We start from the raw sequence: 17,678 nt of genomic DNA, 5'->3' as shown, positions 1-17,678 counted from the left end.
ATTATTACTGTGTCTGTATATTATAATGATATAATATATTATTAATGGAGCTGTCAGTAATTTTTACATTTTACCACACTTTTTTTGATAAGGGGACATTGATAGGTTCAGTAGCACAAACTGGCAGATATTTATATTTTTTATATAAATAAATCATGATGCGACTGCTTATTTCCAACATGTCATATTTTTTTCTGTTCCTTGTATTTAATATTTTTGAGCGTATTGTATGACACTGCCACACACTATAGTGTAGACAAGATGTTTACAGGGTCATTGGGATGGAGAACTGCAGAGACAAAAATGGGGGATGGGATGTGCTAAGGCATGCACGTGTTACAAGCATGTAGGATAAACACGGTGGGCTAATTAATAAAGAACAAGTCCTAATGAATTTAATTACACACACGTCTGGCCAATGAAGGCTGCAAAGCACAGAGAAGTGGGCAGAGAGAAGATTAGTGCTAACATGTAATAGAGGGATTACAGTACAAAACAGCAGTGTGAACGTGTGTTTACACAGGAAATGCAGATATACCTGAGCATGCCTGACAAACCTTTGTCCCTTGCCTTTGTCATTATTCATGAGCTCTGTCCCGACCAAACAGTCTTGAGATCAGTTCACTTCTATTCCTTTATGTCCTCATATCCTGGATTAGACTGGATTACACGCAGGCAAAACATTTTTTTTAATTTTTTTATTTAAATTCAGTTTCAACACTGAATCTGCACAGTTTTGCAAAATAATGTCTAACTCAGCTGAGACATCTACAGTCTTAATATTTATGTGCCCTTTTATACTTTCTATAAGTGTCTAGGGGATTGTTCACCTTTTCATTCTGTTAACATTTACCAATTAAAATGTTGTCATTCCAAACCCAAATGCGATTGTTTTATGAAATTATGAAATTTCACTGACGAAAATGAAAAAGACTGACATGGTTTAAAGCTACTGTTATCCAATCTTGAACATTTGTAGATCAAGGGAATCAACATTTTTCTAGGGGGGCGCTCAGACCCTCAAGCAAGCTCAGTTTTTGGACCTCACTATTTCTAAAACCCTGCGTACAGCCATGGTTACCACAAAATTATATACTGTGGTGATTTGAGTGCCACCATCGTTTTTGCTAAATTAATTCAATTCTCCCCTTGCTGTTGTAAAGCTTTCCTGTAGACAGTGTTTATCAACCGTGTTCTAATTGCTAATAATGACAAATGGCGATTTGCCATGGCTAACCACCTGCTTCCTAAGCACAATAGCATTGTACCGCAGCCCCGTCTGCTTCATGTTTCTGCCTCTCTGAGGAAATCAGCTCTTCTGCTTTTGCGCTTCTCTATAATGCAGGAAACTCAAAAATGCACACTGCATAAAGTTTTCATTACCTTTTTTCAATAATTGTTCATTCAATGAATATTAGGGAATGTTACAAACACTGTTTGGGGTTCATGCATAAAAACAAGCAGAATGAATTTAGGTGTAAATCATTCATAAATCCATTACATCAATTGTTGCATTGAACTGAAAGCGACAATCTACATAAGAATGGTTTTACGAACGATTTACACAGAAAACCATTCTTCTTGTGTTTCATGAATGAGCCCCTTTCTTCCATTGCCTTTCCTCAATTCTTTCTCCAAGTCTTTGTCAATGGCTGATGCTGCATAGCTATACCAATGTTTCTTAATAATCTTAATAAACAATTTTAGGTAGTTTTTCCTGCCACTGTCAACTTTGACTTACTCACTAGCGCTTGTAACACACTTTATTTGTAAAGTTTCTTTGAGCCGTCAAAATTTTCTGTCTTTGTCTCACACAGGAAGATCCTGGAGGTGAAGGTCATTGATGATGAGGAGTATGAGAAGAACAAAACCTTCACCATCCACCTGGGGGAGCCGGTGCTGTTGGAGATCGGGCAGAAACACGGTCAGTGGATCTCCTTTTGACATCCATCTGCAGAGTTCTTATGGTTTTGTATTAGAATACAGATTGGGGTCTCTGTTTAATATTGTATTAATAGCTTTCACATCTATCCCTGAATAATTTAGGAACAGATTTGATTGAAAGGTTTCTTTGTGGGAATAGAGCGAATAATGGGAGACAGTAGACTGTGGTCTTATAATGAGTGATTGTTATAATGGGAGAGTAGGAACAGGCAGTAACTAGTCGCAGTGCAAACGGCCATGTTGAATCAATATCTCTAGTCTAGGCCATTTCTGCACGTTAATTATGTACTAACTGCTTTAATTTAATGTTTATCCCCATGTTCTTCAAATTGCTGTACTGTTACGGGATCCAATTCTGAATAAGCATTTTTTGATGATTTTTGACTTTCAGTCTCTTCAATGCTTCTCTAGAACACACCAAGTGATATGTTTGTTTCCAGCTTATACACTCAAAAAAATTATATGATATTTTGGCTTTAATTAATTTTATTTCGTCAACAGGTTCCACATAACTGGGTTACGTTAAACAAACATAATTTGTTAATGTTATTTCAACATCATGGAATTAAGTCATTTTAAGCGACCCAATTTAAGTAGTCTCAAAGTTAATTTTTAAAGGCTTCCTAACATGATTCAGGTATTTTATATATTCATTCATCCATTCATATTTCATTTATTTTAGTGACACATAATTGAATTGATAGACTATAGCTAGATATTTGCTAGCAGTAGCACATATTAGCATCTTAAATGCTAAGATTTACATGCTCCTTCAACCAAAACAGTAGAAAATAATTACATCAGTCCACAGTCAAACAAAATGCTCCACTCTTCTCCACAATGGTAACCCACTGTAATTTATATGGTTCTAATAATTCCAATGTAATTGAACATTTAACTCAATTACACACTATCAAGTCTTCCCCTTTTCTCAAAAAAAATCATAAAATAACAATTAATTTTAACATTTATTCTCTTAATTCAACCACATCCAAAGCATGCTGGGAACTAACAAGCGCCGCCCAGTTTCAGTTAATGCAACACAAATCAATCATGTAATCCAACACAAACGGATTAAGTAAACTTAAATTTTACATATATTTAATCAGATTGAACACAAACAAATTAAGTTAGGGCAAAATGCAGTTGGCGTCGCACCATATTTTTTACTTAACATAAATGGTTTGTATTTAGACAACACGTTAGGATTTTGTACCGTTAAGTTGAGACATAATTACGTGGACCTTAATAGAAAAAAACATTTCAAGTCAAAAAACACAATTATTATAAGTAAACTAAATATAAATATACTATGTAAAGCGCACAACCTTCCTCGTTCATTTTTTTGAGTGTATATAGTGCTACTACAACATGATACATTGCAACTGATTATAATAAACACAAAGGGAGGGATTCACTAAACAGTTGTGATGCATTTATATTGCAGTATTCTTGTTCACTATTCATCCACAATCTAGTTCAGTGGTTTTTTCACAATGCAGTCTGTGGACCACAGAAAATTTTAGATATTTATCTAAATATTTTTTTTCTTTTTAGGGCTTTCAAATGTAACTGAAATGAAATATGTAACGCAGTAATTTTTGAAAACATTTTAAACATTTGAATATTTATATTACAATATAAATATTAGATGACTTAAGACTTAAAATTGAAGTTTAAATAATAAAATGACTGGGGGCCGTATCATACACCAGGCGCGATGCAAGTGTTTTTTGCTAGTTTCAGCCCTACGCAATTATCATTTTCACATCCTGCGGCCTGTTGTTTAAATAGCAAATGCATTTGCACCCATGGGCATGCTGGTCTGAAAACGATAGACTGACTAAAGTCAATGGCGCATTACTTTTCTGTTTTTCTAGTAATATGCGCCTATAGGCAAGTCCACAATGCGCGTACACTCTGCTTACTACACACACAAATTAGCTAAAAATAAAAATAAAAGGATTACAATGTAAAAGATTAATATTGTGTACATAAAGATATGGGGGATCTGGCTTTTCCCATAGATGTTTTGATTTAACCTCGTGCACGAGCTGATCCATTTGTTCTCTGGAGAAGCGTTAAGGCTTTCCGCTTGCAAATTCCGTCATGTAAATAGCAACCCGCCATGGCGCGGGCCCAACTGGCTTTTAAAGGGAATGGGAGAAGAGACTCTGATTGGTTTATTGCACATTACGCCCAAAACACACCCATTACTCATTAAGAGAATAGGGACAACCCTTTTAGACCATGCACTGGGCGTGCAGACAATTTTTGTCACAGGTGCTTTTGACCTTTATAAGGTTAGATCGTTAAAATAGGGCCCTAAAGCTAATAAAAATTAAGACTTAAAAATAAAAATAAAAGCTCATTTAAAATATTAATAAAAATGCTAATAATATATTAATAATAATGATAAAACAGCACTGATTGACAGCCCTAGTTTGTAACAGTAAGAAATAAAAATCTAATCTGAATATAGTTTTTTGGGGCAAAAAAAATAATCACGGTCGGTTTCATTTTCATGAACTTTTAGTTTGTTTCTCTTCAGTAACCTGTTTCCTGTGATCCGTTTTTCCCAAAAGTTGTCAGTTTCTATGGACACTCATTCAATCAGCACACCTGTTGTTCATCATTTAGTATGTTATCGTTGTATTTTTAAGTTCCTCTTCATGTGCAGTTCATGGTTCAGTATTGTCGTGACTCGTGTGTTACACGCTGTCACGTTACCTGTTCATCACCTGTGGATTACTTGAGTTAGTTTTTTATAATAAATACCTTTGTTTAGGAACCTTTTGAATCTTTATCATCATCTGGACTAAATCATTTCACATTCATACAATTTATTTTGGCTTTAGTTTAGTAAAGGTTAATGATTTATTTTGGTAACTTGTACAGTCACATAACAAGTATGCCAGATCACTGCAGTCTGCTGCTGTTACGTAACACAGGAGAAAGATGAAATAGCAAAAACGCTTTATTAGAGGTAAGTATTAAATGTTTGGTCAGAGTCACAACACAGGGAATGTAACACAGCTGGAGAGGAACGGTGGATCGGGCGGAATCCAGCGCTGATGTGGAGTGATGCAGGGACCTCGGTGAACAACCAGTAGAGTGCTCCCAGTCCTGTGAAGATGATCCGTGAGTGAGGTGAATGTGGAAGTGCGAGGAAGTGCGAGGAACTCAAAGAAGAACGAAGACGAACAGGGAAATCCACAGGAGGCCAACAATACTCGGGAACAGGAACACACTGGGAGAACAACGATCTGACAACATTAGACACCAGTTACTGAACATATAAAGGGTAAAACAGATTGAAGCCAGCTGGCGCTGCTGATCATCGCTGATCAGTGACTGCGCCCACAATTACACGCACACACACACAACAGCACGCAAGACGAGAGAGACAATGAATTCATACACCGTGACAGCTGCATCCTCTATGGACTGCGAGATGGAAAAATGAGCATGAAAATTGTGTTTAAAACAGATTTTTTGGCCTCCTTTAGTGAAGTTCTACTGTTTCAGCTCTGTAATACATGTGCAAACTCTACACAGCTCAGTAGATGTTCAATGTGTCTTCTGCTGACAGGGGACTCTAATGATAACAAACCAGCAGTGGTGGCTGAGGAAGAGGAGGTGGCCAAGATGGGGTGCCCGAGTCTGGGAGAGCACACCAAACTGGAGGTGGTCATAGAGGAATCCTATGAGTTTAAGGTAAGTCCTGTCAATCAGGAAAAACAATACAGCAATCCTCTTCAATTTCTCACATTCAATTTATCTAAATCCGTACCTCCTCCTTCCCATGGTGACAGCCTCAATACTGGAGGTCACTGGGGTCAGGTAGCTCGGGGATTTAGAAGAGATTTGGGGTGGAAACACTGTGTTACTCCCTCTAAGATTATCCACAGCCCTCTGAATGCAAAACAAGCAAATGGCTAGGACAGTATGACAATGGAGAAAATGAAATTCAGAAGGGGTTGTGCATAGACGCCCACTGCCTCACTGAAATCAGTTTAGTTGAGACTTCTGTGCTCACTGGCCTACGAGACAAAGTCATATTAAATCTTGTCTACTACAAGGACCCATTTTTGTGAGTTTAGGTTTGATTGATCTTCTTGTTGTTGTATGTGTATTTGTGTCTTTTTGCAGAATACCGTCGACAAGCTAATAAAGAAGACTAACCTGGCGCTGGTGGTGGGCAGCAGTAGCTGGAGAGAACAGTTTGTAAGTGCTGTGACTGTTAGTGCAGGTCAGTGTCTCTCTGTGCTCATACATGCTCAAATAGAAGCCTGTGGACCACACAACTGATTTATATTCAATCAAATGATTTGTATAAAACCTTACCAGCAACAACCAATTTGTCTGTCCTCACCGAATGTGAATCTTCTGTGCGACGTGACTCAATCTCAGCCAAGCAGGAGATATTTAATGTTAAATGAACACTGTAAAAAACATTTTTTGAAGTTGTAAATAAAACAAAAATTATTGGATTAGATTATTTGTTTTATTGGATTAAATTATTATTGGATTATTATTTTAATTTTATCCTTCTTACGTAAAAAAATTCATATTTATTTCAGTGCTTGCTGTTTCTTTGATTCTTTGAGTTCTTATTTTTGAGTAAAAATTGTCTAAAAGTAAATCCTTAAAATTTTTTTCAGTATACAGTTATGTGGAGCGAGACACAAAATTGTCTTCAAAATCCGAAGTAATTCCCTAATTATTATACTTTGCTCCAGACTGCTGAGCGATTAATCAAATTTTATTTTCAATTATGATTTTGGCTTCCAACAATTATTAAAACAAAACAATTGAGATAAAAACATTATATTGTGCCGCATTGCGTTTCACAATAATGCTCTTGTTTTGTCTTTTGTTATAAATTTGGTGCACCCTTATAACCGGGTCCGTGTACTTTTTGCATCCATTCCTTTTTCCTTTTTTAACTAGTAATTGAAAAACAAAAAACATGCTTTCATCTTTATTCGTTTTAGACCGGTGAAAAATACATACATGTATGTTCACATACAAACTTATTTTCCTTATATACAATGCTTATTTAATTGAAAATCAAATAATTGACATACAACTTTTTTTCCACTTTACAAAAATGCAAAATTTGATTTCTGCATTTTATTTGAGTATTTCATGATATGGTCGATGTATTGTCCGGAGGGGTCTTCCAACCCGACTTTCTCTCGAATTCCCTTTGCTGCCAAATATCCGGTCATCAATTTACGACTGTTGGTTGGTCCTGCCTGTAGAGTGGTGAAACAAATTAACTGGAACACAATGGCCTTAGTTCAATTAGGACATGTAAGTAGCTTTTATAAACGTGCCTTAGAAAAAAAACACATTACTGGTGTGCATCTTGAGACAAAAGATCGCCTCGGTTACGTATGTAACCCTCGTTCCCTGAAGGGGGGAACGGAGACGTAGTCGACGTGTCGACTGATTGGGATCACGCTTAGGGAGCCTGTCATCTTCGAGTACTGTTAAAACGAGCCAATGCACATTGGCGTGCGAAACCTGCATCTCACTCTCCGCCTCACGGCGCGGGTATAATACGGAAGTGGATGCACGCACCAGTTGTTTTTCGCTGAGGAGCCGAGCGAAGGGAACGGGAACGAGGAACGTTCAGGGAACGAGGGTTACATACTTAACCAAGACGTTCCCTTTCAGTCGCTCACATTTGACATAGTCGACTGATTGGGATCCCAATTAAAACGCCACGAGTGCTGCTACATTCCAGTGCCTAGACAAAAGCCTTCTGATCCCCCCGCATTATTGAGGCGGAGACAGGATGGGGCTTGGGCCAGGGAAGACACTGCTGTTCCACAAGACCACTGGGAAAGCGTTCCCTTTCTTTGGAAGCGTTTGCGTTACTGCGTTACTGGGCAGTACAACATATGGAATGTCACTGAGATGGCTCCAGCCTATAACAGGAGGGAGACACACCGGACAGTAACGGCAGAGCGGGCTCTGCCAAGGGAAGACACGGGCTCGCTGCAGGGAACCGTACCATGGAAGAATACACAAATGGGATCACCGTAGGAATCACAACATATGGGATCCAGCCTAACACAGGTTCTGCGAAGCCATGTGAACCGGAATTATCCCGACAACGCTTTATCTGTATAGAGGTAAAGGTAAGGGAAGGAGGCCTTCACAGTGGAGAGACTAGTTGACACTTCAGGACTGCGTTGTCGTCGTGTCCAGGCGCAGGTCCTTCATCAGATCTGGATACGACCTGGATCCGGCGGACTGCGGTAAACCTTGGGATAAACAGAGAGACTAATATTAGCGTAGACGCCATCCTTCTTATGATGTAACAAGTAAATTAGGATTTATGGGAAGTGTTCCCAGTTCCTGCTCACCTAATCTATAAAGCCTAACATTGAATTATAGAAGTCTATAATGTGTTATGTGAATGCTAGGTCAAAGAGATTTTAGTCTAGATTTGAACTGCCAGAGTGTGTCTGCTTCCCGGACAATGTTAGGAAGACTGTTCCAAAGTTTTGGTGCTAAATAAGAAAAGGATCTACCGCCAGCAGTCGATTTTAATATTCTTGGTATTATCAACTGGCCGGAATATTGAGATCGCAATAGACGCGACGGACTATGCGTTAAGAGCTCGCTCAAATACTGGGGAGCTAAACCATTTAGTCCTTTGTAAGTAATCAGCAATATTTTATTTTTAATAGGGAGTCAATGCAGTTTTGACAGAACCAGGCTAATAACCAGGTCATACTTCCTGGTTCTGGTAAGAACTCTAGCTGCTGCATTTTGGAACCAGCTGTAGTTTGTTTATTAAGCATGCAGGGCAACCACCCATTATAGCATTACAATAATCTAGCTTTGATGTCACGAACACATGAAATAACTGTTCCGCATTTGTCATTGAGAGCATATGATGTAATTTAGATATATTTTTAAGATGGTTTTACAGATACTAGACCTAGGAATATAGGAATTTGCTCTTTTTTTTTACTCCGGGGAGCCAGTGGCGGAACAGTAACCATCTGAAGAGCTCATTCCCCCATTCCTGGGTGGCCTGTGTCAAGGATGCTTGGCCTTACGCTTGCCAACTGGACTGGCAGCGTCTGACACAGGCTGGGCGGCCTGTCTGCGGGTGGCTCCATGCTGAGACCTGGGTGGAGGCTGCTGCGTGGCCCAGCAGGAGCAGGAGTGGTGGCAGGGGGATGCCCTCGGTGACGAGCAGGTAGAGGAACTGCCACCGGCGGCAGGGTGGAGGCAGCAGCGGGCCACAAGGGCAGGATGTGCCGGATGGCCTCCGTCTGCGCTTGGGCGGCAGAGAACTGTTGGGCGTCGCCGAACAGCCCAACCTGGGAAATTTACTCAACCCTTTACTCAGGCATTTTCTGGCTAAGTAAGGTGCCGTCCACGACCTGGTAAGCTCTCCATGCACTTTGGGAAAGAAAGGCACTGGGGCGGCGAGCTGAGAACCAGCACCTTTTCAGCATAGCTGACATTTCTGGATCTGGCTCGGCAACGTTACACTCCCAAAGGGAGATAACGCAGACGAGTCATCATTTCCAGAGGTCAGCTACCCCTCCGATGCTGCAATCGGCATCCTATCCTCTGGAGGGGCCCCGAATGAAATGGCTGGTCGCTCCATTATAGAGGGACCTGCACGCTCAACGGCACTCACTTGTTTGCCCTCTAACCAACCATCAGCAAACACACAGAAATGATGCTGTTAAAACAGCAGTTGAGAGCTCAGAAGCTCATGATCACCGCTGCACTCGCGCTGAAGAACCACCAGCACTGGGAGAGTCTTCCAGAAGAACACAGACACTCGATCGTTGAAAACTTCAACACTCTTCAGAGACATCGACACAAAGAATAAGATATCGCAAAAGCATTTTTCCATATTAATTTGTGAATATTTTAAATGTTTAATAAAGGGGCAAAAAGTCATAAACAAAAATCTGGAAATACGTTAATATTTTTTTTTTTGTGCAGCATTTGGTGTGTACAGTTCAAATTCAAATTTTGGTGTTCAACTTTGCATTTTAAAAATACAACTACCGTTCATTTTTCGTTTTTCATGGGTTAAAAAAGGAAAAAGGAAGGGACACAAAAGTACACGGACCTAACAGTCTAATTTATTTTCAGACTTTTTATATATATATGTTATACTGACAAAAATATTTGCGATAACAAATTTTGCTATTATCGAGCAACCCTACTATATACTTTTGGTTACCTCCATAGGTGATGATGATGATGAGGAGAGCGGGGAGGAACGCTTGCCCTCATGCTTTGATTACATCATGCACTTCCTGACGGTTTTCTGGAAGGTTCTGTTTGCCTTCGTTCCACCCACCGAGTACTGGAACGGCTGGGCCTGCTTTATTGTCTCCATTACACTCATTGGGGCCCTAACTGCTCTTACTGGAGATCTGGCATCTCACTTTGGTTGTACAGTTGGCCTGAAGGACTCAGTCACAGCTGTGGTGTTTGTGGCCCTGGGCACATCTGTGCCTGGTGAGTGTTTATTTGTGTATCAGATGTCCTTCCAATAGCATGTAGCTGATTAGTAAGGGATAACGTACAGTCATCGGGTCATTATCAAAAAATAAAACCTGACAAACCTGAATGCCACGATTAACCATTGATTAAAGTATTACATACTGTACTATTAAAATGTTGTTACTGCTTCCAAAATCTTTTCTAATTTATATTTCCATAATAGCCCTAGTCAGCTTTTGTGCGAGTGCTGTGGTTTTTTAGACTTTTGAATAATGTGGACATGATTTGCTCTGGATCTACAAGAGATCTGTGTGTTTGTCTTAACATTAGCCACAATAGACTGGATGGAATGATTCTGCACATACTCAAGCTCTGTATGTCAAACCATCCTCAAGCTCCAACACACATAATGAAAAGATCCACTTGAAAGACAAATCTCAAATGAGATCTTTCATATCTCAGTTGTTTCTTCTAGACAGCAGTGAGATTAAAGGGATAGTTCACCAAAAAACTGTTTGGTTACCCATATTCTTCAAAATATATTTTGTGTTCAACAGAACAAAGAAACTCATACAGGTTTAGAACAACATATATCATAATATACACATTGTTATGGATAAGTGATTTTTTTTTAAACAAATACAAAATAAATAATGGCCGGTTTTTCAAAGTTATGCTAGAGCCTTGGTAGTCATAATTTGATGATATGTTTTATGAAGGTAAAATGATATTTAAAAAAATTGTTAATTAAGTTGCAAGTGTAAAAAAAAACTATATTTGCAATTTGACTAACACTTTAACAAATTGTTGGCATTATTTTACCTTAGATGTTGATTCAGTAACCGCTCTGATGGATTTACTGAGTTCATTTGGTAAAGCATTTAGTAAAACTGGTAACTCCTTGGTATGTGGGTCTTTTTGAATGATTAACTAAAATGAATAATTCATACGATTCTACATTCAAACTACACTCTTATGCAGCTTACTCCATAGATAGATGTGTTTTCTTGCCATTTGCTTTTCTGTGGACATTGAACACATCACATTTAAGTTAGACTGAAAAGTCAGATTCATAACTCAAATAAAACACTTTTTCATTCTCTTTTGTTAATGGTATATTGGTTTAACCTGTCTATTGCCCATCTTTACTGTCAGATATTTCTTTTAAGAAAAAGACACTTGTAATCTCATTTTTATCTAGAGTTTCAGAAGAGGTCAATAATTGTGCTCAGATTTTCCAAAATACCAAAGTCTACAATCAAAAGTCAGATATTTTAATATGAACTCAATCAAACATTTCTCATCAAGTTCTTCCCTGACCAAATTGCTAACATTATTTTTTATCGTTTATCATATATACTCTTAGTAGGTCAAAAATTATCTAATTTGTTTTTCTTTTTCTTTCTCATACGGGCTTTTTAGGAGAAAAATTCAAGAAAAAGTTGATACTTCAATTAAACATAATTGCAACCACCCTTCAGTCTGATTCCCATACCGGTTCTTGAAGGAACACCAATAGTAAACATTTTGGAGGTCTCTCTTATCTGACCCATTCATTTCAGGTCTTGAAGTCTCTACTGATGAGCTGAATCAGGTGTGTTAGGGAGTGTTTGAAATGTTTACTGTTGGTGTGTTTCCAGGAACTTGAGAAATACTGTCCTGAACTATGAAAGAGCAACGTCTTTCATTAAAATGGTCTTCTGGGGCTCTTCCAGTTCTCATCAACCTTGTTTCATTTTTCTCTCTCTGACCTTTCTTTTGCTCTCTCCAGACACATTTGCCAGCAAGGTGGCAGCCATCCAGGACCAATATGCCGATGCATCCATTGGAAATGTGACGGGTAGTAATGCTGTTAACGTCTTCCTGGGTATCGGAGTGGCGTGGACCATCGCTGCCGTGTACTGGAACAGTCAGGGCAAAAAATTTATGGTCCCGCCCGGGTCGCTGGCGTTCTCCGTCACCCTCTTCACCATCATGGCACTGCTGTGTGTTGTGACTCTACTGTACCGCCGCCGGCCCACTGTATCTGGGGGCGAGCTGGGGGGCCCGCGAACCGCCAAGCTGCTCACCGTGTTCCTTTTCTTCATGATGTGGCTCATTTACATCATGCTGTCCTCGCTGGAGGCTTACTGCCATGTGCCTGGTTTCTGAGAAAGATCATAAGAAAGATGTACTCCACTGTACAACCCCCATCATTCTTCCTCACTGCTTTTGTGTATATGAGAAGTCTAAAATTAGTGTTTACATCTGTTCTTACTGGTAATTATCATTGTTGAAATTGAACTTGCATCCTTTCGCTCATACTGATGTGAATATCTAGATGAGTGTCAGTGAAGGATGATAGAGGCTGTGTGGTTTCATGCACAGCTTCTCTTTATAGATGGATTTCTCTTACATGGTGTCTGTCACCACCTGGATATTCAGACAGCAACACTCTCCAGAATACTCTCCAGAGAGCCCCCTCAGCGCTTTATTGCTTCAGTGCTGGTTTTTTCCAAGGATGGTCCTTTTCGCCTCACTTCGATATTCTCTCAGAAATCCCTCTTCTATCATTTTTTGCTTCCCTCCCAGTCGCAGTCAATTGACTCATTCCCACTGCAGAGATTTGGGAATGCTTCACACCTCTACCTACCCTTAAGACATGAACACTCTGTTTCATCTGTCTTCTCCCGCCTGTTTCTGCAGCTCCACATAGACCTTCACACCACACTAGCACTTTTCATTTCTCACACAACTATAATTTCAGCTCAAGTGATGCAGCGAGGGCTGAGCCTTCCCAAACTGACTCTGCCCCACACACAATGATACCTACCTATACCTACTTTGACTTCGACCTCTCCCCCAATAATAATTCAACTTCCTGACTACTAACCTTGCCTCAGTGTTTTCTATACTGCAGATTTGTCATCACTGATCCCGCCTACCAATCCCCAATATCTCATCATCTTTTTCACCTCTGACCCTGCCCCATCACTACATACACCACACCCTATTCACTTCTGACTCCACCCACTACACTACCTGTGCAACACCGTTTTTATCTCTGGCCCCACCCCATTATTACCCCACCTCATGACCCTTCCCCCTACATGTGATATGCCCCACCCCCAAACTATCTATGCCACACCTTATTTACATATGACCCCTCTCCCAACACAACAAACAAACAGCTGCTTCACTCCTGACCCCTCCCCTACATTATCAAAACCACACATTTTTACCTCTCATCCTGACCCACACCACATTCTTTTCAACTTTGACTCTGCCCACACTTCTTTATCTGTGGCCCCAACCCAATATTATATAAACCACACTTTCTTTAGAAATCAGCCCACCCCTGACAGAACATGTCATGCCCTCTTAACATCTACTTTTTTATGTCAAATACTGGTGTTGTAAAGCTGGTGTTTTTATTTATTTGTATCATGCTACTGAAAGTTAATTATGAATTCAAGAGAAGGAAAAGCAGGAAGAAAAGAAAGATTTGTTTTTTATGCTTTTCTAGCTATTTTTGTTGAACGTGAACAAAACCAGAAGAGGTACACATTTTGCATGGCACAACATTAGTGGTAGAACTTGAATGGAGACCAAAAGAAATAGTTTAACGGTGACATTGACATAAGAACCAATGTGTTAGTGTTTATTCATGTGATATTTATTGATATTTATTATTATCAACTACGTATTATGTGGGGAAATATTGTAGGCTGTATGTGTATGAGAGCATGTATTCGAAAGGACGAGTGCAACAGATTAGACGAAATATATGAGTGTTGTGTGCTAATCTGTCAAACAATGTTCAAAGTCTTTGTATATGAATATGAGTGTCTTAACGTATGAAAGTGTTGAATTTCGTATGAATTTTGTGTCTGTCATAGCCACACTCAGGAGTTTCAGGCTCTCATCCTGTGAGCTTCGAAATCTTTTCCCATCATCCATTAATCTACAAATGGGTGCAGCTTCCATGACCATGTGGTACATTCGTTCTCATAATGTTGGTCCTAAATCATGCAGTGAGAGAGCAGACTGTCCTGTTGTGGCGAACTATGTTCTACAGCTTCACTGTGTCAAGCTTTTAAGCTCTATTCGCTATCAAAGGCATTGCGTCATGTGGTTGTGTGTGAACACAACATGGGTGCCTTGATATCAACAGTACAATGTCTCTAGGCCATACAGTAGGTCAGTCACTGAGTTTACACCGTAGTCAAGTGAAAATAGTGAGTTTATTTATTGTTCATGCACAGCATGAGCATTTTACCTGTGAAATGTGAGCCCCTCACCTTTGCCACATTAATCCAGAACCGTATCCAATTATCCAAGCGCTTACCTCTCCTGATAGCATTGCCGCTGCCTAATTTGTGTTTATGTGCATGGTTAATGTATAATAGATATAATTCCAGTTCAATTTCAGTTTGCTCTCTTTATTCAGTGTCCTCCATCTGCTCCTTAACTAATGAGACTTGGTTCATTTCCAGTTAGCCAGGAGTTAAACTAGCTTAGTTTAACTCTCTCTCTCTCTCTCTCTCTCTCTCTCTCTCTCTCTCTATCTCTCTCTCCATCTCTCTCTCCATCTCTCTCTCTATCTCTCTCTCTATCTCTCTCTATCTCTCTCTCTCTCTCTCTCTCTCTCTCTCTCTCTCTCTCTCTCTCTCTCTCTCTCTCTCTCTATCTATCTCTCTCTCTCTCATCCCATACTCCTTTTTGTTAATTGATACAGTGATTATGGGTTTCAGTTTGCAGATATTACATAATTGTTTACAAGGGTTTAATGTGTCCCCATTTTCTCAGCTATCAGCCATCTGCTTAGGTTGACCTGGGATACATGCTATAAGAAATGGAAAGTTATAGCTTTAGGAAATTCTGGTGTTGCTCCTTATTAAGGGCCCCAGTAGAGCAGAGCATCACTTTTTAATGCACTAAATAAAAGTCTTTTTAAAGAGCTTTCTGAAATATGTTAAGAGGGAGTCCCATTACCTGATTTATAATGATGCCAATGTACCACTTTAGAAGGGTGCTATCTGTTATGACGAGACCATTGGTTTAAAATAGGCTGGGCTGCTATAGCACTCCATTTTCGTGATAGATGGAACATAGAGGACCAACAAATCCACAGTCAGCCTCTATGAAAAAGTGCTCCACTCACTTTCTCATGCAATGCGTGACGCAACAGTGGGCGAAACAGATGTACATACGGTCCGCATTTATACCTACATATGTGTATTTATACATTCCAATGATACCAGATTAAAAAAAAGCACAGAGTGATGTATTTTTAGTGCTTCTTGTTGCTAGGTGATGTCTCAAAGAGTCATTGTCTTTCTGTTATTATGTTGTCTGGTGTCAGTGCTCTAGGGTGGGGGTTGGTTTGTAATTACTTTATAAGGTAACTCTCGTCTTTCTCCTTTTATCTGGCCGCACTGGGTACATTAACTTAAAAGTTCCACCCGTATTCAAGGGCAATTAAGAACCTTAAATTTCCCCTTAGAGTTTTGCCTCATATTAATATGAGTATTTTGCTTTGCGGAGAGCAGAGCAGTGATTGATTTTATTGAGGTCAAACGTAGCCGTCATAGTTGCATCAAACTATGGAGGATTATTGTGGTGAATCCCTGTTTAATGCTCAGTAGCCTGTGGATAACCTTGAAGGAAATTACCATGTGAGAGCATATCCCTCTGGAAAATCTTTTATGTGGACTGGGAAGGACCATTTTTTGAGGACTTAGCCTAAACCATTGTGACGGATGTATAGACACACACTTATAGTTCACTCAAAATTGAAAATTCTGTCATCATTTACTCGCCCTCATGTAGTTCCAAAACCTTTATGGCTTTCTCATGGAACACAAAATAAGAGTTTTTTTTGTTGTTTTTTTGTCAATACAATTGGAGTCAGTGGGAATCAAAATAACATTAAACCTCACTGACTTTCATTTCATGAAGAAGAAAAAAAAAGACTTTTTTTTGTGCTCAACAGAAGGTTTTTAAGGACATTAGGACAAGTAATTTTAATTGTTGTGTTTTTCTGTCCTTTTAAGTGTGTTTCCATGCTCGTCCACTGTTATTTGATCATAAATCATCACAACTTCCCCAAATACCCTGGCGTAAACAAAATGACCTTAATAACTAATACTCATAGTCCATCAAAGCATGCTCATTTGACTCTTGTATGTCAGAGTGCTTGTGTCGTGCGAGAGTCCCAGTGTCACATGTGCTCTCTTGTGATACTTCAATCTTAAAGTATGTCTTTTCTGTGTGTGCGCATTCGTCTCATAATATTGCATTTCTCTTCAATCACAAACATTGAAATATTTACAAAAGAAATTAATTGTGTTTGGTTTTGTATGTATTGCTATTTGATAAATTACTGTTTTAAAAGACTTTGTTTGTTTTTTAATAAAAAGCCAAGTGTTTGTTAGTTATATGACACTATTATTGTCTTGAGATATGTTCTGTACTGAGACAAATTTATATTTTGGGTAAAAAAAAAATCAAGTGCTGCATAGAGTACTTTATCATCATCATCATCATCATCACAACAACAAAATAATGTATGTTCTCAATGTTTTATCTAAAAGTGTGTGAGGGAGAAAGGGTGTGATTTTAATGTGAACTCACTAAAGCTGTAATGTGAAGGGAAACTACAGTATTTTGCCAAAAGATGGAGAATGAGTATCTGTTTGTAATGCGTAAAACTTTGTTTCTTATTTCATTTATTACTGAGTACATTAAAGTTGGAATTGTATATTACTAACAGTCTTTTTAACTCTTTATTAAAGGGGCTTTTGTTTTTTCTATAGCAAATGACAAAGAAATTGCAACACCTCTGCTAACATAATTGTCTATTTACTGACTTTTCTTGGCCTTTATATCAAACTAATTAGCTGTATAATCGAATATCTAACTGCAATGTAAAGTACAAAAATGAGCATTTAAGGATATTATTATGGGCTGTGTATGTTTAAGATAAATATGATTATGTAGATATTTTAAAGAAATGTAAACTTTATTTGCCCATACACAGTAAAAAAAATAACAAAATCTATTACTGGGGTGGTACCCTTTCAAAACGTACTAATATGTACCATTTACATAATAGGCACACTTTAGGTACATATTTAGTATGTTTCTTTAAGAAAGTACACATACAAAAAGTGTATCTTTATCCTGAGAATTTATAATGAAATTCAGTGCACACGAAACAACATTGGTCCCCATTTACTCTAACTGTATTTGTA

At 38.8% G+C, this 17,678-nt stretch overlaps 1 protein-coding gene across 1 annotated transcript in view; it reads left to right on the top strand.

Annotated features, from left to right (window-relative positions):
• Window positions 1–17,190, top strand: part of slc8a4a (solute carrier family 8 member 4a) — a 71,082-nt gene extending 53,892 nt beyond the window's left edge. The window contains exons 5-9 of the mRNA XM_077233302.1: window positions 1,818–1,924; window positions 5,537–5,661; window positions 6,097–6,196; window positions 10,186–10,458; window positions 12,215–17,190. Coding sequence (XP_077089417.1) covers window positions 1,818–1,924; window positions 5,537–5,661; window positions 6,097–6,196; window positions 10,186–10,458; window positions 12,215–12,594 — 985 coding nt within the window. The 3' untranslated portion in view covers window positions 12,595–17,190. The remainder of the gene's footprint in view (window positions 1–1,817; window positions 1,925–5,536; window positions 5,662–6,096; window positions 6,197–10,185; window positions 10,459–12,214) is intronic.
• Window positions 17,191–17,678: the final 488 nt, after the last annotated feature.

Source organism: Siphateles boraxobius, unplaced genomic scaffold (genome assembly GCF_051911475.1).
Source record: "Siphateles boraxobius isolate OS27281-9 unplaced genomic scaffold, OSU_SipBor_1 18, whole genome shotgun sequence".
Taxonomy (NCBI): domain Eukaryota; kingdom Metazoa; phylum Chordata; class Actinopteri; order Cypriniformes; family Leuciscidae; genus Siphateles; species Siphateles boraxobius.
Note: the sequence above shows the minus strand (reverse complement) of the source record. Positions and strands in the feature narration are given on the sequence as shown.